Raw genomic sequence first — 24,616 nt, 5'->3', positions numbered from 1 at the left:
AGGAGAGTTGGGGTCCTCTGGACCCACCCCTCAAGCCAGCTTAGCTCTGAGCCTTCGGACTGAAGGTCTCTGGGTGTGGAGGGGGGAGCTCGCCACCGCAGAGTCCTGGGGCCTGGCAGTAGATGGCTGGGACAGGCTGGTGGCTGTGCTGGGTGTCCCTGCAGCACCTGCTGCAGGTGCCGAGGCTGAGGACGTCAGTGCCCTGGAGACCTGTGAGTTATAGTTGCCTGCCTCAGCCTCATGGTTCCGTGAGAAACGGATTTCATCCCTCACAGCACAGCCAGTGTGTGGGTGCCTTTTCACCAGACCTGGCCCCCACATCCTTCAAGGAGCAATGAGCACTCCCCCAGATGGTGCCACACCTGGAGTTCCTGACAAGGGCTGGGCCCTGAGCTGTAATTCCAAGCTGTTCACCCCACACATGTCCTTGAGGAGAACCCTGAGGAAAGCTGCCAGCTGCAGAAAGACACCGCCACAGGAGCGTTCCTGTCTTCCTGGCCTCCTCCCGCCCCCTTCCTCGGCCTCAGTTGGGCCCGGTTACAGGCTCAACCCCCACCCTGGCTGTCCCCTCATAGGAGTCCGTAGGTTGGGAGACCCACACCAGTCTGGGTGCAAAACCTGTGCCCAGGCCGCTGGGCTGCAGGCTATCTCAGCTGAGAGGTCGGGAAGCAAGCAGCAAAGAGACACAAACTCTCATTCCTCTGTGCAGCTACCTATACTGTCCTGGAATTCCCTGGCCTTGTGGACACAGATGCTTTGGTGGCCTTGGGCCACCTCCCCTCTCATCTCAGAGCCCCTGGGTACAGGGTCCCACACTCACGGCAGTGTCTGCTCCAGTCCCTTGTCCCATTGCTGCCCTGTGCACAACTTTCCCTGACCCGATGTAGAGCAGCCTAATGATGGGAGCAGACCTTTCAACCCCAGATGACATTCCAGTGGGCTGCTGGTGGTGACGCTGGCAAACTCACGGAGCCCCAGTGTCCCCAGGGGAGTTCTCTGACAAGGACACTACTGCTCCACAGGGCACCTCATCGCACCCCGTCTCCCCTCTAATCCTGAGCTCCTCCTCCTGCAGCCACAGCCACAGAAACTACCTCTCGACTCTGCCCAGCCGAGCCCATTGGTTCTCGAAGTGGCCAGGAAGCAGACTTGGGTGGGCTGTGGGCCTTGCTGGTACAGTCTGTGTTTGCTCCTAGAGGGACACCAGGGCTCATTCAATCTGCCAACTTCACCTTAACTTTGATCTTCAAAGTCCTTATTTCTAAGTAGGGTCCTCTACATGGGTACCAAGGTCAGGACTTGGGATCTTTCCAGGGACACCATTTGGGGGACACACGTGCTTTTCAAAATCTGCCCTGGCTTCTCTCATTCCATCTGGGACTAACAGGTGAGGTCATACCTCCGCCTGGCATGAGCAGGATGCACGGAACCTGCCACCTGTGGCTGCAGTCCCAGTGGAAAGCTGGTGGCCCACGTGGGGTGGCCTGGAGGGTGCCAGGTGGGTAGGGGGTCCACAGAGGAGAGAAATCGCTGGAGACCAAGGATTTAACTCCAGAGGACCCCGCTGAGAAGCTCGCTGCCGGGTGACTGCAGGGCTGCGATGCGGGACAAAGGCTGCCCAGGTCCAGAGGGGCCGTCGAGGCCAGGGAGGCTGGGCTAAGGGTGATGAGAAGAAGCAGCGCAAAGGACGGTGCTGAGGCCCAGGGAGCCTGCGTCTCCCGGGGCACCTCGGGCCTTGGGGTGGGGGGACGGGTGAGCGGCCAGCGAGTGTGCGGGAGGTCATTGACCTGCACAGCCAGAGACCTGAGCCCTGGGAAGAGAAGCAGCAGCCGTGGTGGGAAATGGTGACTGCCCCTCCCGCCCACACCACAGCTGCGCCTCTAAGCCAGGCCTTCGTCTGAAGAGGGGGCTGGGTCTCCTGGGAGGAGAGCCCAATGACACACACATGCCGGCCACTCAAAGCCTTTGTCCCCACCATCTATAGAATGACCCACATTCTGGAGGACTTCTGGATACAGGGTCCAAGTTGCCAGTGACACCAGAGACCCAAAATGTCCCACTGCCCACATGCACAGTGGCTGGTGGAGACCAAGGGACGCATGGACCTCTGGCCCATGTCTGTCTCACCATTGATACACAGGGCTGTGACCCATGTGGGATGGTACTATGACCCCCAAGTCCCTCTGCCAGCATCCTCATTGTTCTGAGACCTACAGTGCAAGAAACCCCTGATAGAAAGGGACCAGGGGACTTGATCCCCAGCCCACAGAGAGACGCAGAAAGCTGCAGCACATTCCAGCAGGGGGACAGCGAGGGTAAGCATGGGAAGGTGCCTCCAGAGCACCTGTGCCCAGCACAGGGAGGGTGAGGCTGGGGACCCAGGCCTGTCCCCATGTGCCTGGGCACCGCAGCAGAAGCCCCACACCCTCAGGAATGTTGGCCAGGATTGGGGTGAAAACTCAGTGTCCCCACAGCTGCAGGGCCAAGCCAACCTTGTCCCCAGCAGCCCTCTGCTGCCTTTTCGGGTGCTGTTGTTGCTATGACAGCCACCACCTTGAAGAGCTGGTCAGGGACAAGCTAAGTGTAGTGCCTGAGCAGATGGAAGCAGCACGGGCAGCCGATGAGCCAGCAGCCTCAGGCTGCACCGGCAGGGACGGCAGCAAGGGGCACTGCTGCCTGCGTGCCGCGTAGGGCACCAGGGCCGTCTGCTGGGTTGGGCAGCCCTCGGCCTGGCTGGGAGGATGGCAGGTGCTGTGTGTTACTAAGACATCCCCACTGTCCCTCTCGTGCCCACACTCCTCAGCTCCTGGTTCTGAGGTGAACCCCTAGGCTGCCTAGCAGCAGCCCCCGAATGACTCCACCCGAGCCTCAGGACACAATTTGACGTAGAAAGGACTTGGCTGGTGCCACTGGCTCAGAGGAGGCAGACAGAGGCAGGCAGTCCCTAAATCCAAGGACAGTAACCTGGATTTAGAAGCAGGAGGTAGAGACGGACATCACGGCAGGGGAGGCTGGGAAACCGAGGGAAGCTGGGGGCTGTTGCCCTGCCCACACCTGAACTCAGCACTGTGGCCTCCACACTGCAGACGGCAGCTGTGTGTTTCCCGGGAGCCTCTGCCTGTGGTCCTGACTGACACCCAAACCCACGAAGAGCCTCCCTCACTGGTCCCCTGGGCGCTGCCCCTCTGCGCAACCCACCTGCCTCGAGGGAAGCAAGAGCAAGGCCCGCCCGTGCCACCCTAGCCGAGGAGACACTGGGGCGCCATCCTCTGTGCCCTGGGTCCCTGCGCCGAGGGCGTTAGAAGTCCTGGCACACATTCCTCCTGAGACAGAGAGGAAGCCATCAGCCCCGAAGACCCGTCCGTCCCTGCCGGCACAAGGTGCCTGTGCCCCCAGACCTCCGCCCAGGCCTGTGGCTCCTCCCGGGTGCCGACCTCGATCCATCCACCATCAGCTTTCCCGCTCTCCCCACCCCGGCCCTGTGGACTCGTGGGCAGAGGTGGCAGCCTGCCCGTAGAAGGGACGGCTGCTGCTGCTGCTGCAGTGGCACCAGGCGAGGTTGTGCTGGGTGGCCTGGTTGCGTGGGAGCCCTAAGTGATTGAAAGGCTGGCTTTAAATAGCTCCCCGTGGGTACATGTGGCAGAGAGCAGCCGTGGGTGGCAATTGGCCGGGCCGGGCTCAGGACTGGAGCCACATCCTTCAGGGCCTCTGCATATGGATATACGAACAGTTTCTCCAACTGGAGTTCACCAACCCCTCCCTGAAGGCCCAGAGCTGGGATTGACCCTAACTGCTTCCTTGGGCTGGGACCTGACACCCCTGGAGTGGAGGTGGCTGTGGGCCCCCTGGGGGCCCAGCCGAGTGGCTACCATGTGTGCTTTTGGGGCATGGATTCCCCTACCCCCAAATAGCTCTTGGGGGCCACAGAGAGTAGGGTGTACTGAGCAGAGGGGCTCCCGGGCAGGGGACCCTGCCCTGGACATCCTGTGGTGGCTCAACCGTCTGGGCAGGGCCCACACATCCCAATGTCAGGAGGTATCCAGGGCCTCCGCTGATCCAGATCCTCTCCCCAGCCACCTGCTCTTTGCTGGCTCCATGGCTGTCTCTCTCTGGCTCCTGGCCATGCTGCAAGTCAGGCCTCACAGCCTCCTCCGTTTGCAGGGCCTGCTGGTGCCCGTTATGAGGAGGGGCTCCCTGGAGGAGGAGTCTTTGGACTGGACAAGTAGCGAGCGCTAGGGGGTGGCCTGGCCAGCAGCACTGATGCCCTCTGCTGTCCTTCAGGAAGCAGGCGGCCCTACCATACCCACACCCGGTGGGGCCCTGACCAGCACACCACCAACCATCACGCATGACCTATCGGCACCCAGGTGGGCAGAGTGGTGGGCCTGGCTACCCATGGGCACGTCTCCAGCTGGCTTCAGCTGGTGTTGGCCGGCTGCATCCTGCAACAGACCCAGATGAACAGCTGTCCTGCTAATGGCACCCTTCGCTTCTCCAGTGTGGAAGGACCCAGTGTCATGCAAGAGCTGGGCCCCTTGTTAGGAGCTGCTGTCCACACTCCAGTGGCTGCAGTGCTTTTACCCTGAGCGCCTGGCAGTGGTGGTAGCAGTGGGAAGGCGCTGGGGGTGATTATGAGGCCCTTAGTGCCCTCAGTTCCAAGAAGGCACAGTGGGGAGCAGGGTGGTAGTGATGCCTTGCATCTCAGCTCACCTGTGCTCCAGGACCCAGCCATGGGGCTCACCTTCGAGTTGCAGCCCGTGGCTCCCCTGCCTCGGAGCCTGTCCCTGTCTCAGGGTTTCAGGAAGGTGTCCCAGAATCACTGGCCCCAAGGTCACCTAGCTCCTGCTTCCTGCTCAGCCCAGTGACAGGGACAGAAGGGCATAAATGCCTGGTGCCGGTGTCCTGAGTGCTGGCCCCTTTCCCGTCCTCAGCCCCACTCTAGTGAGCACAGCTGCACCTCAGGAACCCGACCCCACCACAACCCTGCCAGGGCCTGTGTCCATCCCAGACCCCGCATTCCACACCTCCAGGCTGTGGAGGGCCAGGGATACTGCAGCCAAACCCAGGTGCAGTGACAGAACAGGAACCAGCCAGCCACGGGTCAAGGCTTTATTTCATGCTGGGACCAAAGAGGCCCGAGGACGCCCTTCTCCAGTGTCATCCCACAGCGGGCCCCCGCCCCCACCATCTCCTGCTCTCTGATCCCACAGAGCAAAGGCCTGGAAATGGGACTGGCCTGAGTCTAAAAATGCACAGCTCGGCAGCCAGGCTGGCGGCTCTGCCTGGGCACAGAGCTGCCGGGTCTGCAGGGTGCGGGTGCTCTGGCAGGCAGGGTAGGGGCAAAGCTCAGAGGCCAAGGCTGCATCTTGCATCCCATCATCCACCTCAAGTTTGGCACAGGGCACGTCCTTCTCCTGGCCGGTCCTCAGCCACTGCCTGCCTCACAAGGCATAGGCCGCCCAGTAGACGACGTTGACGGCCGCAAAAGCAGCAGGGAACACAGCCCGGGCGTAGATGTCAATGGTGTCCGCGTCGATGGGCTTGAACCGGCCTCGGAGGCCCCCGCAGCCCCCTGGAGCCCCCTCCTTCCTTGTCTCCCCTGTCTCTACCTCCACCGACCTGTAGGAGCCCATGAGGTTCCCAGGGATGCGACACTGGCGGCGGGAGACGGCCAACTCCTGGGTGACCCCCGCAGCGGAGAGGGAGAAGAGGACGATGGCGTTCCTCACGTCCATCTGCGTGGGTCGGGGACAGGGCTGAGGGCCAATCCCAGCCCCAGGGCCCTGGTAGCCAGGTGCCCGGCATCTCTGCCTACCCCGCCCTCAGCTACATCGCTGTGACCTGCAGCAGGCTGAACCAGGCATGCAGGGTCCACATCAGCTGCCTAGACCCTGGCACTGCAGCCCCTCTGGCACCTGCCCACTCCTCACCTCCGCCCGAGGCTTGGTGACCTTGATCTTGGCCTTGCGCTTCTTCCTGTAGTCAGCATTGAAATGGGCAAAGGCATACTCCACCAGAGCCGCAAACACAAAGACGTAGCAGATCCAGAAGTACACGTCCAGGGCCTTGATGGCTGAGGCCCGTGGGAGGGAGGAGCGGGCACTGACCATAAGCGTGGTCATCGTCAGCACAGTGGTGATACCTGGGGACAGGGTGAGGATGGGCCCTCCACAGAGCCCCGCTGTCTCTCTGTTCAGCTCAGCAGGTCCTGGATCCTGGACCAGGTACTGCAGCTCCCACCCCCAACGTGAGCCAGTTGGGCTCCTCTGGCCAGGCCTGGCCTGGCTGCTCACTGCCCAGGACAGATGGCCCAGGGCCCAGAGCTGGGCTTGGGATGGGAGATCTGCTCTCTGCAGCTCTCCCACCAGCCCCCAGGGGAGAGGTGAGCCCCACCATACCTAGAGACACCCTGGCAGGCACTGCTGCCTGACTAATCCAAAAGGAGACCCAGGACATAGCGACCAGGAGGACGGAGGGCATGTAGGACTGGATGATGTAGACGCCCCGGTTTCTCCTCAGGTGGAAGTGCAGGCTGAGCCGGGGGAACCGGCCAGCTGTGGAGACAGCCACGGTCAGCCCGTAGGGAAAAGGGGCCTTGGCCAGCGGTGGGCCCACAGCGAGGGTTCAGCACACCCGTCGCACTGCAGATGGGCAGGGGTGCTGGCCCCAGAGGACCCTCCCTTTGCACAGTCATGGCTGGAGGGATGTGGTGCCAAGGAAGCCTGGCCCAGAGCCTGGCAGTCCTGGGGTGGGAGGACCCCAAAACACACCTCGGGTTCCCCCAGCCCAGACCGCTGGAAGAGCAAGGGCAGAAAAATAAGCAGGTGAAACTGGCCACGTGGCCACATCCCACCACAGTGTGCCCCCAGGCCCCGCAGGCACCACCTGTGCAGCCAGCAGCCTCCAGCTCAGGGCTGTGCTCAGCCCGGCCCCTAAACTGCACAGTGGGGTGGGTAGAAGTCAGAGCAGGCGAGGCTGGGGCGGGGCCATTACCCGACTTGAAGTTCATCAGCTCTGTGGTGAAGCGGTAGCTGGTGATGGTGAACTGAGCCAGCTGAAGCCGGTCCAGCCCATGGATCTGCTCCTGGTTCTCAGACCAGTAGTAGACGATATCCTCGGAAGAGTAGCCGTCTGTAGGGAGCCCACAGGTGCAGGGGCTGCAGGGGCCTGGCTCTGCAGCCCTAGCAGAGGAGCCCCACCCACATGGAGAAGCCTGGCAGGGCCACGGCAGGACCCAGAACACCCCGAAGTTTGGGGCAGAATGGGGGCAGAGGGGGCAACCATGGGTGCCAGTGTCCTCCTGGTCCAGCCTGCCGTGCCCAGGCCGCCAGGGCATCCAGGGAGTCACTCACAGCTTTCCAGGTCCAGCATGCACTCCTGCTCATCCATGGGGTACTTGGCCAGGTCCATGTCGCAGGCCACCGTGGAGGTGATTCTGCACAGACAGACGTGTGCATGAGGCCCTAGCCGCCACAGAGACTCCTGGCCCCCAGCGAGATTGCCTAGGTCCCCCTGCTGCAGGCTGAGCTCGAGAGGCCCAGGCTTCCCCACCCAGCAATGCAAAGTGACTGCGATTCTTCCTTTAGGGCAAGAGGACCGGATTCACACGCTTGGCAACTTGCCCAAGTTGGGGCTTGCAGGGCAGTGACCACCCAGGCTCCCCACACCTGGCCCAAGGGACAGGTGACAGCTACAGGAAGCTCAGGGCTGCTGCACGGGTCTGGTTTTCTAGGAGAGGCCAGGCATTCAGTCTTTGGTTTTCAAATTTTTAAAATATTGCCAACTTTATATTTTTAAAGGCATGTGTCTGAAAAGTGGATATTCAAACAAGTACAGGTGTGTTCAAGGCATCACTGTCACCACAACCAGCAACCACATGCACGTCGAGAGATGGAGGAGACACAGTCCTTCCACACAAGGGAGTATCATGCAGCCATTCACAGGAAGGAGGCACCAGCATGGGGCACCATGAGTGGGCCTTGAAAACACAGTGTCCAGTAAAGAAGCCAGGCACAAAAGGACACAAGGGTCCAACCCCCCCTCCAACAGAGACACTCAGAACAGGCAACCGTGGGGGCAGAAAGCAAGTTCGTGGTTGCCAGGGGCTTTTGGGATGGGGAGTTAAGAGTGACTGATGGTACAAGGCAATGAAAGACTCAGGCATAAATGAAGGTGACAGTTGCCTGGCATGAGGAACATACTGAGTGCCACCGAGCTCTTCGCTCTAAAATGGTTAATTAAACTGCATAGACCTAACTCCATTTAAAAATTTAAAAAAGGTAGGTGGGGTGGTGCACACCTACCATCGCAGCACTCTGGGAGGCAGGAGGATTGAAAGTTTGAGCCCAGGCTGGGCAACTTCATGATATCCTGTCTCAAAACGAACTATACAAACGGGCTGAGGATACAGCTCAGGACACAGGGCTGGGGTCAGTCCCTAGAACCCCAAAATAAACAGAAGACAAAAAACATCAAATAATACCCAAACACCCTGTTAAAAAGGCACAAAAAGCTACCACGTTGGCCAGAAAGCCCCTCTGCTGGTGCCCTGTCGGCGCCCCAGAGCAGGGGTTACAGAGCGGCCGGGCTGCCCAGTGCCGCCCTCGGGCTCACCGGACGCTGTACAGGATGACGCCATCTGGCTGCAGCCGGATCAGCTTGTTCTCCACCGTCACGTCGTGGAACCAGGCAGACTTGGCATTCACGATGAATGTGTCGGGCAGCCAGAGCTTGTCCACGAAGCGGCTGTCCAGGCCCAGGGTCTCGTTGGTGTGGTTGTAGGAGAGCCTGCTGTCCCTCCAGCTCTGGTGCAGGAACACGGTCATTGTGTACTCCTGCGGGAGGGACACGGATCAGCGCTGCCCCCTGCCGGGTGCTGCAGGGCATAGGGCTGGCAGCACCCACCATGTTTGCCTCTGAGATGTGGTCGATGCTGGCCACCTCCAGGGCAAGCGCCACGTTCACTGGGGGCCCTGTGAGGAAGAGCGGGATGGAGGGGTGCTGAGGCGGTGGGGCCGTCACTGCCTGCTTGTTACCCAGGCTGGGGACCCTTCCAGCAGCCCAGAGCCCATTGGGGCCACATCCACCTCACCTCCGATGCCTGGCCGGAAGTTGCGGGCGTAGCCCTCCATGAGGCCGTCCAGGTTGGGCAGCCAGGATATCTCCAGGTTGGAGCCCACGTAGTCCCCAATGTCATTCATTGCTCTGGGATCACAAAGCCAATGGGTCATGGATTGGCTGGGCACAGGGGCTGAGCCTGGGACCCCCCTGCCTTGGACCCAGAGACGCCCCAATTTCTCTGTCTTTGTGCTCAGCCTCCTTGAAGGAGCTGTTGAGTGACTGAGTCCAGGCTCCTCCTCCACCTGCCCCAGAGGGAGACCTGTGTCCCCACAGCGTTCTCTCTAAAGAGCAGCTGGAGGACCCCAATGTGGGACAGGCCTCCTGTCAGTGTGTGAGGACAAAGGCCCCCAGAAAGGAGCCTGAGGGTGGACCTGTGCCCAGGGCGCCGGCTTGGAGTCGAGAGCGGGAAGTGGCGAGCCCACTCACGAATGATGCTCTTGGTACATTGTTCTGGGGGCTTAGGAGAGAGTTCAGATGAGACCTGCAGGTGGCCTCGGGCCCTGAGCCTGCCTTGAGCCCTTGGGAAGAGCAGGGAGCCATGGCACAGTGCACCCCAGGCACAGGGCACACGGAGAAGAGGGCGCCCACCTCGGTTTTTCCCTGGTGGTCTGCTTCCTCAGTGATTGTGGCCCCAGCTCATGGCCCAAGCCGGCCACCAGTCCTCTGTTCAGAGCCCTCTCAGCCCCCAGTTAAGCCAGCGGCAGCCTACTCCATCTCAGCAGCTGGACACAGCCCTGCCCTTCCCTGCATCCGGCGTGCACCTTGCTCCTGGCCCCTGGAACCTTACTCTGGGGTGAGTCCTGAGGCCATGAAGGCTGGTGGCTCTGGGAGTTGTCCAACCCCTCTGTCCACCAAAGCACCTTCCTCTGCTTCATCTAATAGTCTTTTTTAAGAGGTTGCCTTTGCACCACAAGTCCCTTGGCTTAAGAAATTCTGCAAATCTCTGACCTCTCCTAGAAACCACTCTGGGTGGGCAGGGCAAGGCATCAGGTCTGCAGTCACTGACAGGCAGACACTGCTCCCCCAGGATCCCAGACAGTGGACAGGAACAAGGTGTGAGACATCTTTAGCAAGGCACAGTGAAGAATGCAAATCTCTGCAAAGGCCAGATGTAACGGGATTTGAGTTCGGCTTTATTTTTGGCCCAGCCCAGCTGCCATGGTGGGTCTGGACCGAAGCCAGCAAGATACACTAGCTTCCCAGGCCGTCCCCTCCCCATCTCAGGCCAGTGTCACACGTATCCTTCCCTCTGCCCAGGCCCAGGCCTAGGGGCACAAACCCAAGGCCAGGACCCAGCTGCCCAGGATGTGCACCTGTTTTTTAAAATGTATTTCTGCTTATCTTTCTCAGTCAATACATGTTTTTCATTTATTAAGCTTATTCAGACACGAGGTCTTGCTATGGTTCCCAGGCTGATCTCAAACTCTGGACTCAGTCAGTCCTCCCACATTGGCCTCCTGAAGAGCTGAGATGACCGGTGTGTGGCATGGTGCCCAGCTGAGCTCACTCTGAGGGGCACAGCGATGGCCTCTGCCATCTCCTAACCTGAGAAGGGACCCCCCATCACTGTTCCCCCAGGATGCCAGCCTGCCATTTTTCCAGCTGGGAGCAGGTGTGAAGGGCCATGGAACAGAGGAGGGCACCAAAGGCTGGGTTCAGAGGCCGCAGGTCTCTCTCTGGGGTCAGGACACACAGGACAGGCAGGGACCACAATGGCAGGGTTGGAGGTGGAAAATGCTGTGCTCCAGGAGTAGCCTGAGGCAGGAGAGTCTTCACTCTATCTCGTAAGTCAGGGGTGGCCTGGGCTGGATGTGATCTGGGTAGATGGCCACAGAGGCTCAGAGACACGTACCAGGCCCCAGGTCTACACTGGAGCTCAGGAATTGAGGCTCAAAGGGCACAGCCTGCAAGGGGAAAATGTCAGCTACCAGTCTGTGCTGGGTTCAGGGCTCCCACTCGTCCTGGCCACGTCGAGAAAAAACCACCCTGGCCTTGACTGTGCTCCAGGGAGAGGGAGGCGGATACAGCTCAGCGAGGCAGCGGGGTGCCCTCCCCCCAGGATTCAGTGCTGCACACAGAAAACCCACAGATTCGACAGCTCTGCTTTTAGAGCTGCAGGAGCCTCGGCAGCATCCCGGTTACCAAGGCGAGGAGCAGCAGCACAGCCACCGCATCAGAGCTCCAAGGAGAGGAGGCGCCAGGAGCCCGAGAGCAACACCCACACGGCACCGGCCAGCGCCGAGCCCAGGGCCCGACCACAGACCCCACACCGCACACTCCTCTGCATCCACCAGACCTTCTCTGGGGAAACGCTGCAATGTGGCCTGAGGACCGTCCCTGCACCAAAGGGATGGGACCCAGCACAGGAGCCGACAGAGGGGAGGCTCTGTCTGGAAAACACCACACCAAGTCTGAAGGTTGCAGAAGGCAGAGTGGGCAGCAGCATCCCAGCACTTTCCCATCTCAGGGACAGCCTTCACCCCGGTCCCATGCTGTCCCTGCCAGGTCAGCACCAAGAGCAAAAGTCTGGGCAAATTGGCTACAACACAGACCTTTTTTTTTTGTACTAGGGATCAAACTCATGACCTCCCACTTGCCAGGCTGGCACTTACGCTGCTGAGTTAAATCCCCAGCCCCACAACACAGACTTTAAAATGTGGAGTGTTGGTGACGATCCTCCGTTGGCACAGGAGATGGGAGCTCAGCAGGGTGGTGGCATCGATCACGACTCGAGAGAGGAGGAGGATAAGGCCAGGGCCTCCTCAAAGCCAGGGGACATGATGTGTCACCCCTCCCCTGACACCCAGGGGCCACACAGCAGTCAGGATGCAGAGGGTTCTGGACTTCAGAAAAGGATCCTCACTGCATGTGTGGATCTGGAGGGGAGGGGCCCTAAAGAATCTCCCTGCAAGAAACCTATAAATAAACCCTGCACATAAGAAAAATGAACACAAAATTAGCCTCAAGGCACTGCGGGACAGGATTTGCCCCCAAATCACTTCTGGTGTTAAGCTTGGGCTACCACCTATGGCCTCCCTACCATATGGGTTTAGATTCCTGGTTCAGTCGCTTCGGGCTGGGGCCAGAGGCTACCCCACTTACACACCACACAATCCCCGCTCCAGCTGGAACCAGGCAAAGCAGAGGGGGAGACTGGAGAGAGGCCTGTGGGGAGCCACAGAGGGGTCCCCAGGATGAGGGCTGATTTCCAGCACCAGGGCCACATCTACAGCTGGACCCGGCCTCTGGGCCTGTCCCCTCCACACCACTCCCAACGGGGAGACTGTGGCCCTGTGCCCCACAAAGCAGTGACAACTAGGTTGCAGGCTGACATTCACCATTTCCAGCTTTTGATGGTCTCCAAGGGCCACCGGGTTGGACCCTGCGGTCCAGCGCCAGGGACCTAGATCTGTTTTCCTCTGCAGCCTCTGCACTAGATAATTTCCAAAAAGTCGCTGGCCGGTCCCTCTCACTCGACTGGGGCAGGTGGCAAGGTACAGGGGTGGGGCCCAGAAAGCCCTGGGGACACAGCGCACACCCCAGAGGGCGGAGGAAGGAATGAGAGGGCGCCTGGGGGCCAGCAGGGAAGGGGCTCCTCTCAGCTGCGCCTCCCCTCGCAGAGAATAGAACCAGCCTCGCTGCGGGGGCACCTGGTTGCATCCACCTGCGCCAGGAGTTGCCCCCGCGATGGTAAGGGGCGCCCAGGCCCAGCGCCCACTCCTCTGCAGGGACACGGCCCCTGACGGTTGCTGCTGTGGTTGCTCAGGCCGGGGTCCCCAGCTCCGGGTCCCCACCCGCCCTGGCCGGTCTGGCCCGGAGGTCGCCAGCCACGCGCGAGGACCCAGGAATCGGAGCGCAGATAGCGCCAGGCATCGCGAGGGGAGCAGGAGCCAGGGGCAGGGGTGGGGGCAAGCACGGGGTCTGGGTCCCCGGGTCCCGCGCTTCATCCACCCGGGGCGCAGCTCGGTCACCCCCACCCCTGGGCTCACCTGGCGCAGCGGGGTGGCCGCACGCATAGCAGCAGCAACGGGGCCAGCAGCCCGGTCAGCGCGCCCATGGCCTCGGGGCTCCGCGCGGGACGGGACGGCAGGACCTGGCGGCCGCAGCCTGGCGTAGCAAAGTTGCTTCGCCCGCGGCAGCGCGACTCCCGCAGACCGGGGGAGGGAGAGCGAGCAGCGCGAGCGGAGCGCGGGGCGGTCCTAGCTCGGCCTCGCCCTCGCCTGCCGAGGCCCTGCCCAGTCCGCGCTCCAGGCCCCGCCCATGCCCTCCCTACTCGTCTCAGAGCGCAGGGTAGGAGGGGACCCCAAACCTCTGACCTCGGACCAGGAACTGGAGCCTCAGTCCGCATCAGACGCGTGCTGCGACACAGGAGGTGGAGGTGCGGTCCCAGCCCCAGCTTGTTTGTCTGACCGCCTGGCCAGGAGATAGTGGGTGACCCCAGAGCCGTCCTCACCTGAAAGGAGGCCCCAGGGTCCACGGCACCCTGACCATGATGAAATCCCTCACCCCCCAACGGACCAAGAAAGAAAAGGCCTCCCTTCCCTCGTCTTAGGTGACTTCTTTTGAACATGAAGTTTTGCAGTTTCCCTTAAAAAGCTGCTGTTCAGCCTCCTGCCACTCCCACAGCACGCTTCCTGTGGAAACATTTAAATGGGGACAAGCTGTCCCCAGTGGCTGAGTCCCCGGCGACGGGCCACTGGGGGGATGCAGGGGTGTAGACAACGGAAGATGCAGCCTGAGCCCCTGCACCTCTTCCAGGTGCCCCAGACTGGCACTCTGGATGCAGGGCACAGACATCCCTGTGTCCCTGGCACGGTGCTCGTTCCAGGCACCCCTTCCTCACTGGGGCAGCGAGCAGTGAAGGAGCCCATCCATGATGAGGTCCAGGGCCTGGAGACCCGTCTGCCCGTCCTTTGGTGTCCCCGTACCTAACAGTCCCCAGCCTGCAGGAGACATGGAATACAGGAAAGTGCCCAGGCTCCAAATCTCCAAATGCTGCCATGCTGCTGCAATCAGAGCCTGCTTTACACTTTGGGGTGATGCCCAGCCTCGGGTCTTTCAGCCCTGAGCTGGGAACTGTGCAGCCGGGCCCCTGAAAGTGCTAGTCCTCCTGTCAGATCTGGGGGCTGATGGGCCCAGAGTCCACCTGACCCAGGTCCTTCAGGGTGGATCTGGAGATAACGGGAAACTTGGCTGTGGATGGTTTGGGCCGAGCTGCATAGACTTCTGAGCGGTTGACCTGGGTATTCCTTGGCATCAGCTTAGCTCCTCTTCATTGAGTCCTGGAGGCAAACGAGCTTCAGAATCACACATGAGGAGTGGGTAAAGAAATCACCAGCAGACCCACGAGCCTCCCCGTACTCTCATCCACAGAGCTGCACTGGGAGCCCTCCCCAAATGCCTGCTTCCTGGTGTTTACCAGTCCTCAGGCAAAACGTTTAATTTCTCCTGAAGTCCACACATTTCTTTCCAGCTCTGTGTTCTTCTTTGGTGTTCAGATTTGGAGGTCAAGAATGGGAATTTGCCAGACACAGTCACCTGGAATCCCAGCACTTGGGAGGCTGAGGCAGAAAGACTGCCGTGAGTTTGAGGCCAACCTGGGCTACAAATCGAATGCAAGGCCAGTCGGAATTACGCAGTAAGATCCTGTCTCAAAAAGACAAAAAAAAAAAAAAAAATGTGGGGGTTTTTGTGATTCTTTCTTCAAAAGAATATGTTGCCAGGCCATCTCTCCATCATCATCTCTACCCCAGGAAGCTCCAGCCACCTCAGAGCCAGGAAGGCCACCAGGGATGGTCCCTGCCAGGGCTGGGACCACAGCCCCGGGCTGTACCAAGTCCGTGAGGTGCGGATCCACTGCTCCTCCTTGGGAGAACTCGGCAGTGTTCTCGTGGCCCGAGGCCACCAGTGGCTACCAGTCCCACTCTGTGGCCACCTGGCTGTGACCGTGGGGAGCCAATTTTCCTGACTTTGTTTTCTTCATGCTCACAATGAAGGGCTGAGAGTAGGGATCAGAAGCAACATAAACCGTTTAACAGCCTGGAACCTGGGCGTGGTGGTGCACACCCATAACCCTTGCACCCGGGAATCTGAGGCCAGATTGTAGATTTGAGCCCAAGCAATTTAGCAACTGGGGGAGACTCTGTCTGTACCCAAGGAGGGCTGAGGATGCAGCTTAGTGTGAGAGCTCTGGGTTTAGTCCCAAGTTCTGAGACAGGGAGAGGGAGGGAGACCAGGAGAGAAAGAGAGATCGATCTTCTGTCTCACAATGATGAGGGCCTTGAAAGGAGGATGCAAAGTTCCAGGGCAGCCTGGACAAATTTAGGAAGACCCTGGCTCAAAATGAAAAATACAAGGGGCTGGCATATAGCTCCGAGGTAGAGCCCTTGGTTCAATCCTCAGTACTACGTGCACACAACATGCATACACACACTTGCACATGCATGTGCACACGCACGTGTACACTCTCAGCTGTTGTCATTATGCTCAGCAGCCAAACTTGCAGTGCAGGCTGCCTCCTCTCTGGAAAATGCTTTGCTCAGTGTCCCTCGTGTGTTCACTTCCTTACCCTGGGTCAGAGGACCCCACCCCCACCCTCCACACATGACCAAGACCCATCCCAAGGCTGTGTTGAAGGCGGGCTGTCCTGTGCGCCTTGCCAGCCACTAGGGCAGCAGCAGAGGGCAGAGCGGGGCTCTGCTACCAGGCCGCAGGGGGACAGAGAAAGGGAAGCCAGGACCCCCAGTCTCTGCATTTGATCCCCAGCATTCGTTCTCCCGAGGTCCCTTGTCGCACCTGTGACCTGCAAAGCTCCGGCCTCTGCACCAGGCCCCGTGGTGGCAGCCATCACTCTGCTCAGGTGGGAGGCCTTATGCTCTGCCCAGATGGCACTGAGCAGGACACACTTGCTCTGGGGCCTGGAGCCCTGGCTCTCCCTCAGCCTAGGAACAAGGCTGGAAGTGGCATCGGCAATGCTTAGGGCTGCAGAATGCGGGTGGCGGGGGATTCAGGTGACGGCCTTGGCCCCTGTGCCGACTTCCTCTCACAGAGCCCTTTGCTGGACGCTTGTGGCACAGGGGAGGCCTGGGCACGGAGCTGGCCGGAAGCCGCCACACGGTGGCTGTGCCCAGCAGGCCAGGCTGGGAGTGGGGGGAGTCACGCGGCCCGAGAGAGGAAACGGCATCGGCTAAATTTAACATCCCTGCCTGAAGCACTCCCGAGGTGGCTTTGTTATTTTCCTGGGAAAATGGATCAAATCGAGAAAATGGCAGTGATACAGAGAAGGGTTTTGTGGAGCTCGGGATGTAATTATTAATCCTGTGATTTTTCCGATGGAGCCCATTCATCCGGATAGCAGAGAAAACTTGGCAGAAAGAATCAGATGCAAAGTCCTGGGAGCGACCCAAGCTCAGCAGTCTACTTTTATTTTATTTGGTTTATTTTTTGCAGCACCAGGGATGCAACTCAGGTCCTTCTGCAGGACAGGTGGGCTCTGCCAAGCCGCAGCCCTGCACCGGCCCCTCTCAGGCGGGACACTCCCCGGCGAGGGGACATGGTTTGGCTGTCACCAATTTCAGCCACCAAGGCCTCGTGAGCCAGTAAACAGCCAGACCTGGGCCTGTGTGGCATTTTTCGGCATTTGAGTTACAGAGACACCCAAGCACGACTGCTCCTGTTTAGCATGAAGTCAGAATTCTCTCCTCTGACTTTATGTTTTAAAGTGGCATTTTGAATTCTTTCATGTGATAGAAAACGTTAAATACAAATTAGCCTTTCACACAAAAAAGCTGTCAGTCACGAGGGAAAAGCGTTCTTTGTGATAGGAGCGGGGCTGCTATAGGAGCGGGGTTAAGGTGAAAACTCCCGTGGCTGGGGGCACACAAGCTCCAGCAGGACCTGCAGGCCCGACCCGGCCCGGCCACCTCTTCCGCCAGAGGAAGGAGGCTGTGTGTCTCACCAGGGTGGTGGCACACACTCGTCCGTTTCCTGGACATTTACTGGTGACCCCACCGTGTGCCATCCCACCCCTGGTGTAGGATGTTGGGTGGTGAAAGATGAGAGGTCCCTGCCTGGAGGAGAAGGCAGACAGGAAGCTTCAGAGGCAGAGAGGCAGCCATGACCCTGCAACTCAAGATATAGCCGAGGACTTCTAGAACCACCTCAGAAAGCGACAAGAATGAGGGAATGTGTGGTTTAAAGTGAGGGAGAGTGATTAAGGGGGGCAGATTGGGCAGCAGAGTGTGGCCAGCACAGTCAAGCCAAGTCATGGAAATGTAATACATTATTTAAAAGATAAACATTCACCGTAGTTTCTGTCACGTGTGTATGTAGTCCAGAATGTCCTTGAACTCAGAATCTTCCTGCTTCAGCCTCGTGAGTGCTGAGATCACCGGCAGGCATTACCATGTGAAATGGGCATTTTCTTTTTTTTTCTCTTTTTCCTTCAATACTGGGGATTGAACCCAAACCCTTCTCACTGAGCTACCTCCCCAGTCCTCTTTATTTCAAGAGAAGGCCTAAGTTGCCCAAGCTTGTGATTGTCCTGCCTCAGCCTCCCAGAGTGCTGGGACTCGAGGCACACAGCTTCTGGCTTGATGTGAATTTTCTTACCAAGATGGGGAGCATCTTTTTCTGTGCCTTTTCATTTTTGAATTTATGTATGTATTTATTTTTCATTACTAGGGGTAGAAACCCACTTGGAAAACCCTCTACCACTGAACCACACGCCCAGAACTCTTCAATTTTATTTTGACACAAGGTCTCCCTAAGATCCCCAGGCTGCATCAAACTTATTATCCTCTTGCCCAGCCTGGGTGAGTAGCTGGCTTGCAGGTGTGCACGCTGGGCCTGGCTGTGTGTATTTCTCTGTGTATCTTCCTTGGATGCACAGCTATTCAAGTTTTCTGCTGATTTTTAAAAATGTGATTGTTGCTCTTCTCATCACTGAGTCCCAAGCATTGCTTGTAAGCTTTAAATTTGGTCCTGTGTGGATTTGGTCCTGTGGAGACTTGGTCCTGTGTGGATTTGGTCCTGTGGAGATTTGGTCCTGTGTGGATTTTGTCCTGTGTGGATTTGGTCTTGTGGAGATTTGGTCCTGTGGAGATTTGGTCCTGTGTGGATTTGGTCCTGTGGAGATTTGGTCCTGTGGAGACTTGGTCCTGTGTGGATTTGGTCCTGTGGAGATTTGGTCCTGTGGAGACTTGGTCCTGTGTGGATTTGGTCTTGTGGAGATTTGGTCCTGTGGAGACTTGGTCCTGTGTGGATTTGGTCCTGTGGAGACTTGGTCCTGTGTGGGTTTTGTCCTGTGGGGATTTGGTCCTGTGTGGATTTGGTCCTGTGGAGATTTGGTCCTGTGGAGACTTGGTCCTGTGTGGATTTGGTCTTGTGGAGATTTGGTCCTGTGGAGACTTGGTCCTGTGTGGATTTGGTCCTGTGGAGATTTGGTCCTGTGGAGACTTGGTCCTGTGGAGACTTGGTCCTGTGTGGATTTGGTCCTGTGTGGATTTGGTCCTGTGGAGATTTGGTCCTGTGGAGACTTGGTCCTGTGTGGATTTGGTCCTGTGGAGATTTGGTCCCGTGGAGACTTGGTCCTGTGTGGATTTGGTCCTGTGGAGATTTGGTCCCATGGAGACTTGGTCCTGTGTGGATTTGGTCCTGTGGAGATTTGGTCCCGTGGAGACTTGGTCCTGTGTGGATTTGGTCCTGTGGAGATTTGGTCCCGTGGAGACTTGGTCCTGTGTGGATTTGGTCCTGTGGAGATTTGGTCCCGTGGAGACTTGGTCCTGTGTGGATTTGGTCCTGTGGAGACTTGGTCCTGTGTGGATTTGGTCCTGTGGAGACTTGGTCCTGTGTGGATTTGGTCCTGTGGAGATTTGGTCCCGTGGAGACTTGGTCCTGTGTGGATTTGGTCCTGTGGAGATTTGGTCCCGTGGAGACTTGGTCCTGTGTGGATTTGGTCCTGTGGAGATTTGGTCCCGTGGAGACTTGGTCCTGTGTGGATTTGGTCCTGTGGAGATTTGGTCCCGTGGAGACTTGGTCCTGTGTGGATTTGGTCCTGTGGAAATTTGGTCCTGTGGAGACTTGGTCCTGTGTGGATTTGGTCCTGTGGAGATTTGGTCCCGTGGAGACTTGGTCCTGTGTGGATTTGGTCCTGTGGAGACTTGGTCCTGTGTGGATTTGGTCCTGTGGAGATTTGGTCCCGTGGAGACTTGGTCCTGTGTGGATTTGGTCCTGTGGAGATTTGGTCCCGTGGAGACTTGGTCCTGTGTGGATTTGGTCCTGTGGAGATTTGGTCCCGTGGAGACTTGGTCCTGTGTGGATTTGGTCCTGTGGAAATTTGGTCCTGTGGAGACTTGGTCCTGTGTGGATTTGGTCCTGTGGAGATTTGGTCCCGTGGAGACTTGGTCCTGTGTGGATTTGGTCCTGTGGAGACTTGGTCCTGTGTGGATTTGGTCCTGTGGAGATTTGGTCCCGTGGAGACTTGGTCCTGTGTGGATTTGGTCCTGTGGAGATTTGGTCCCGTGGAGACTTGGTCCTGTGTGGATTTGGTCCTGTGGAGACTTGGTCCTGTGTGGATTTGGTCCTGTGGAGACTTGGTCCTGTGTGGATTTGGTCCTGTGGAGACTTGGTCCTGTGTGGATTTGGTCCTGTGGAGACTTGGTCCTGTGTGGATTTGGTCCTGTGGAGACTTGGTCCTGTGTGGGTTTTGTCCTGTGGGGATTTGGTCTTGTAGAGATTTGGTCTTGAGTATTTTGAAAATCTTTTGGCCTCTCTAGGGTGTGCCTGGTTGCTTTCCTAATTGTATCTTTGGAAGAGCTGCATCTTCAACCCGGGTGAAACACCCGTTTCATCACTGTTTTGGAACCTCCCAGACAGAACGTGAGGTCTCAAAGGGCCACCCTCACCTCGGGGTCCTGAAGGTCACTGTCCTGGGCTTCCCAGCTTCCCACATCTAGTGATTTCAGGACTGTTGTCCTCTGTGTTTTAAGTTTTCCAGCTGTTGGTGGGGGAGGTAAACATGGCCGTTACTCTTTCATGGCCAGAGGTAGCAGCCTAACTTTATTTACTCGGTCTATTTGCTTGTTTGCCGCCTCTTCACACATGCTAGGCCATCACTCTACCCCTCTGTGCTCCAGCCCACCTTCACTGTCAGAAGTCTGTAAGGCTTCCAGCTGTGTTGCTGTGTTTGCCCAGCAGGGAACTGCTGCCATCTGAAACTTGGCCTGCTTCGCAGTCAGGGGTTCGAGTCTCATTTCCTTGCCTCTCCTCCTCTCTGCACTGGCTTGTGGTTTCCTGCTTTCTCGCTGTAATTCTGCGGACATTTCTGTGTTGTCCTGCGATGTCTGAATTTTCCCTCTGCTGCCACGAGGCCCTCTATAGACTTGATTTCTCTCTAAGTAAATTCCAGCAATATTTGTCCTTTTGCCTCTGGCTTATTCCACTTAGTTTCAAATCTTCAAGGTTCATTTATTTTGTGGAATGGTCTGAATTGCATTTCTTTTTAGCACCGAAGAATATTCCATCACGTACACAAACATCTCCACTCATCCGCTGGTGACCATTTGGGCCACTTCCATCTGTCAGTGTGAATAGTAAAATACTATTGTAGATATTGGTGAACAGATTCATTCAAATACAGTATTTAATTTTTTTTAATGTATATAGCCACATGACTAGTGAGTGATCAACTGGGCAACTGTATACCTTTTCCGGAGACAAAACTAAGAAATATATTTTAAAAGAAAAACACAGGATTGGAAAAGGAGCCCAGTGGTGGAATGCTTGGTTAACATGCACAAGGCCCTGGACTCAGTCCCCAGCACTGGGAAAAAAATCCATACTAAATTTTGCATTCAAGTCCAAAATTCAGAATTTTTACTTCTTATTTTATATTAATGTATCTTCTCTAAAGCTGAACACCCTGGGTCCTCATTACTATACAATACTACTTAAGTTACTTGCTCCCACTTTATGTAATGATTCCACAATAGTGATACCGCTATGGCCAGGTTACGGTTTAGCCCCCAAACGTCCCCCATAGCTTCCTGTGCGTGCGGGGAGTGGGGGGGTGCTGGGTCCAGGGAGGAGTTGTAGGACCCCTGCAGGGGGCGGAGTCTGATTGCAGGAGGTTGCAGGTGTGGCCTGGAAGGACTCTCCTCTTGGCTCCGCCCTTCTCTCGCTTGCTTCCAGGCTGCCAGGGGGTGAGCGCTCTTCCTTTGCCAAGCCAGTCGACCCTGCTGCTTCTGCCTTAGACCCATCAACCATGGACGGAGCCCCCAGGAATTGTGAGTCAATAACCCTCTCCTCTTCTAAGCTGTAGGTGTCAGGTATTCTGTCCCAGCCATGTGAAAGTGACTCATACGCCAGGATTATCGCAAATGACCCAAGGTGTCTTTTTCACATTTGTCCTTGGTATGTGGTCCACTGGGGTTGCAGTCACACTGTTGAGTTTAAAGTCACTTGAAATCGTCCTTATCTGCATGTTAAATCTCTAACTTCAACAGCTCGTTCATCTGTTTTATTCTATTACCAAGTTTCAGGATTTTTCTCTTTTTATTTATTTTTGGTTTATAATTAAATGATCCCATAGCCAAATGTATACGCATTTAGAAAAGTCTAGTTTCTATTGTGCCCCTGCCCACAGCTGGATAACCATTTTTAGTTTATCTTTTAATGCTAAAAAATACACGTCTAGCGTGGCGTGGCGCCGATTGCCTGTAATCCCAGCACTGAGTGAGGCTGATGCAGGAGGGCTGCACGTAGGCAATTTAGCCAGATCCTGTCTCAAATAACCCAAAATATAACAAAGGACTAGGGGTGCAGCTGAGTGGTAGAGCCCCTGGGTTGCATCCCCAGCAACACACCCGCAGTCTGATCAGAAGACACCAGCACTTGGGTGGGGAGGAGCAGCCCCCGGGGCCGACCCGCGGCGACTCGAGTGGAGGGCTGGGAGGAAACGACGGTGCAGGTGCAGGCGGTGAGGTGTCCCGGGCTGCGAAGTCCCCAGTGTGTCCTCAGCTCCAGCGCTTCCTGAGGAGGATCGAGTCCCAACGCCTCTAGTACGCTCCTGTTTTTCCAGGTCGCCGGTCAGTAGGGGCGACCGGTCCCGGATCAGGGTCCCAGCGAGCAGAGCTGGGAAGATGGCCGACTGCGCCTGCGCGGAAGCGGGAGCGTCGGTTGCCAGGGAACCGCGCGGCCACGTAGCCGCCATTGCTGGACCCAGGCCACAAACCGACAGACGGACGTGAAGGGTTGCGGCCACCAAAAGAGGTGTGTGAGAAAGCTGCTTACCCCAGGCTCTGCAGGGGGGGACGCGAGTGCGACTTTGGGGGTGTGCATGGGAGGGGGGAGGGGGAGATAGAGTGCAGGGGATAGAACGCGAGATGGGATTCAGGGATGGCAGAGGGAGAGAGGGAGAGACGGTGCGGGCGAGGGGAGAAGAGAGCGATACGTGGGGCGTGGGGGGGGATGGGGAGCCGGAAATGAGTGCAAGAATAGGGAAAGGAGGTGAGGTGCAGGGAGGGGCGTGGACGGGGGAGGAGGGGTCGCAGGGGAGTGGGGTCCCTCTGTCCTCCAGAGTTGATGCACTGCCTTGGCACAAAGCTGGCAGAGTCCCTTTCGAGTGTGCATAGAGGAGTGAGAGGCGATGCTTGTCCCAGAGACTTCTAGTCCAGCCTTAAGATGCAAACCCAGATTGTGGAAGCGAATCGGCCTGTTACTTTATTTTCCATAAAGGAATACTCTTTTATCTGCAAAATTTACTTGGCGGAACATCCTTAGCCTTCACCCTGAGCAGATGCTGAGCTTAGAGGCAAGCAGCCAGCCAGGCATTGCAGGTCAGAGCTCCCAGCGGTCAGGTATCCCCTGCGCACCACTGGTGTCTGAGTCAGTTGTGGAAACAGCAGCAGCTGCTGCCCCGGGGTGATCTCCCAGTACCCCAAGCCCCCCTTTGTCACCCAAGACCCCTCCTTATTGACAGTGGACTCCTTTTATGATGCTGACTTCTTTGCTTTTCTTTAATTTTACTACCTAGAAATGCATTCCTAACCACAGAGTTAAGTTTCACCTATTCTCAAACTCTTTGTAAGAAGGAATATTATGGGCTGGGGATTTAGCTCAGCGGGGGCTGGGGATTTAGCTCAGCGGCATAAGCGCCTGCCTTGCAAGCAGGCAGTCGTGAGTTCGATCCCTGGTACCGATAAAAAGGAAAAAGACAAAAAAAAAATTTAAAAAAAAAAAAAAAAAAGAAGGAATATTATATATTATTTTTTAAAAAATATTTTAAAATCCCAACACTGTGTGGTCCAAGCCTCTGGCAAGCATGTTTCAGCAGCTGATCCCACAGATTCCAGAAGCAGGGATCCGGCCCTGTCACAGGTTGCCCTGCGTTTTCCTCCTGTCTTTCTAGTTGCCTCCAGTGCAGGACATTCCTCTGCCTTCCCTCATCTTTCTTGGTCCAGCATTTGAGAGGTTCCCTACCACTTGCTTTGTGTAAAGCCCCTCCACTAGGTTTGTCTGATGTTCCCATGTGTCGTGGTTGTTTTTCTCTCTTTGCTGGGACAAAATACCAACACCCAAAATAAGGAAGGAAAGGTTTATTTAGTTCACAGTTTGTAGAGGTTTCAGTCCATAATCAGCTGGCTTCAAGGCAGGGTGGTACGTGGCAACCAGTCAAGTTGGCAGAAGACCATAAAAGCAGCAAGAGCAAAAGGAGGGAGAAAGCCTCTTTTCCTCCCTTATATTGCACACAGGCCACCTCCTGGGGTGGGTGTAGCACCCACACCATCTCCCTTCCCTTCTCTTGCACAGGCTCAGGATGTTTATCAAATGAGGACCCTGGCCCCCTTGTTAAACTTCTAAAGTTCTCAAGTTGAACATCCTAGAGCAGTAAGGGTGTGTCGTCTATACCTTAGGATGCAGAGCTGCTGAGTTTCTTAAACTTCTTCTTCTCTTCCTCCTCCTCCTCCTCCTCTTCCTCCTCCTCCTCCTCCTTCTCCTCCTTCTCCTCCTTCCCCTCTCTTCCTTCTCCTTTTCCTTCTCCTCTCCTTCTCCTTCTCCTCCTCCTCCTTCCCTTTCCCCTCCCCCTTCCTCTTTCTCTTCTTCTTTGTTAATTTTCTAACTTTTTCAAACCATGTATTGACCATTTTCACCATGTATTGACCATTACACCACAGAATCACATCCTTGTTCATCTTTGGCAGGAAAGACATCATGATCTTCTCGTTCCATCCTCTCAGTTTGTCCCTGTCTTAGTCACTTTCTTCATTGTGGGGACAAAATACCTGCAGTCCACAATGTAAAGGAGAGAGGTTTATTTAGGCTCACAGTTACAATCTGTGGCTGGCTCCAAGGCAGCAAACAGCAGGGCAGGGGGCTCAGGGAAGAAGACCTGCTCACCACTGTGTGGTCAGGAAGCAGTGAGAGAAGGAAGGAGCCAGGACAGGAGGTGCACCCCTAACCCTAGGCCCATACCCCCTGTGGCACCTCTTCCAACCCA

The 24,616-nt window shown here is 56.9% G+C and overlaps 2 protein-coding genes across 20 annotated transcripts in view; one reads left to right on the top strand and one right to left on the bottom strand.

The window, feature by feature from the left end:
- Positions 1-5,095: 5,095 nt before the first annotated feature.
- Gabrd (gamma-aminobutyric acid type A receptor subunit delta) lies at positions 5,096-13,306 on the bottom strand. Its single transcript, XM_003461539.5, has 9 exons — positions 13,110-13,306; positions 9,092-9,204; positions 8,905-8,972; positions 8,614-8,834; positions 7,353-7,435; positions 6,994-7,131; positions 6,399-6,554; positions 5,931-6,142; positions 5,096-5,735 (listed from the first exon to the last, which is right to left on the bottom strand). Exons 1-9 carry the CDS (start codon positions 13,175-13,177, stop codon positions 5,442-5,444), a joined length of 1,353 nt encoding a protein of 450 aa, XP_003461587.1. The 5' UTR covers positions 13,178-13,306; the 3' UTR covers positions 5,096-5,441.
- An 8,882-nt stretch (positions 13,307-22,188) lies between these two features.
- Positions 22,189-24,616, top strand: part of Cfap74 (cilia and flagella associated protein 74) — a 53,276-nt gene continuing 50,848 nt past the window's right edge. For 17 of the 19 annotated variants that reach the window (XR_010042843.1, XM_063235320.1, XM_063235317.1 and 14 more), the window contains exon 1: positions 22,189-22,389. The gene's annotated coding sequence lies outside the window, so the exon portion shown is untranslated. The remainder of the gene's footprint in view (positions 22,390-24,616) is intronic. The other 2 variants (XM_063235321.1, XM_063235305.1) reach the window with 2 other exon arrangements.

The sequence above is a fragment of the Cavia porcellus genome, unplaced genomic scaffold (assembly GCF_034190915.1).
Source record: "Cavia porcellus strain 051 isolate PalLab524CR breed Dunkin Hartley unplaced genomic scaffold, mCavPor4.1 scaffold_25, whole genome shotgun sequence".
NCBI lineage: Eukaryota > Metazoa > Chordata > Mammalia > Rodentia > Caviidae > Cavia > Cavia porcellus.
Note: the sequence above shows the minus strand (reverse complement) of the source record. Positions and strands in the feature narration are given on the sequence as shown.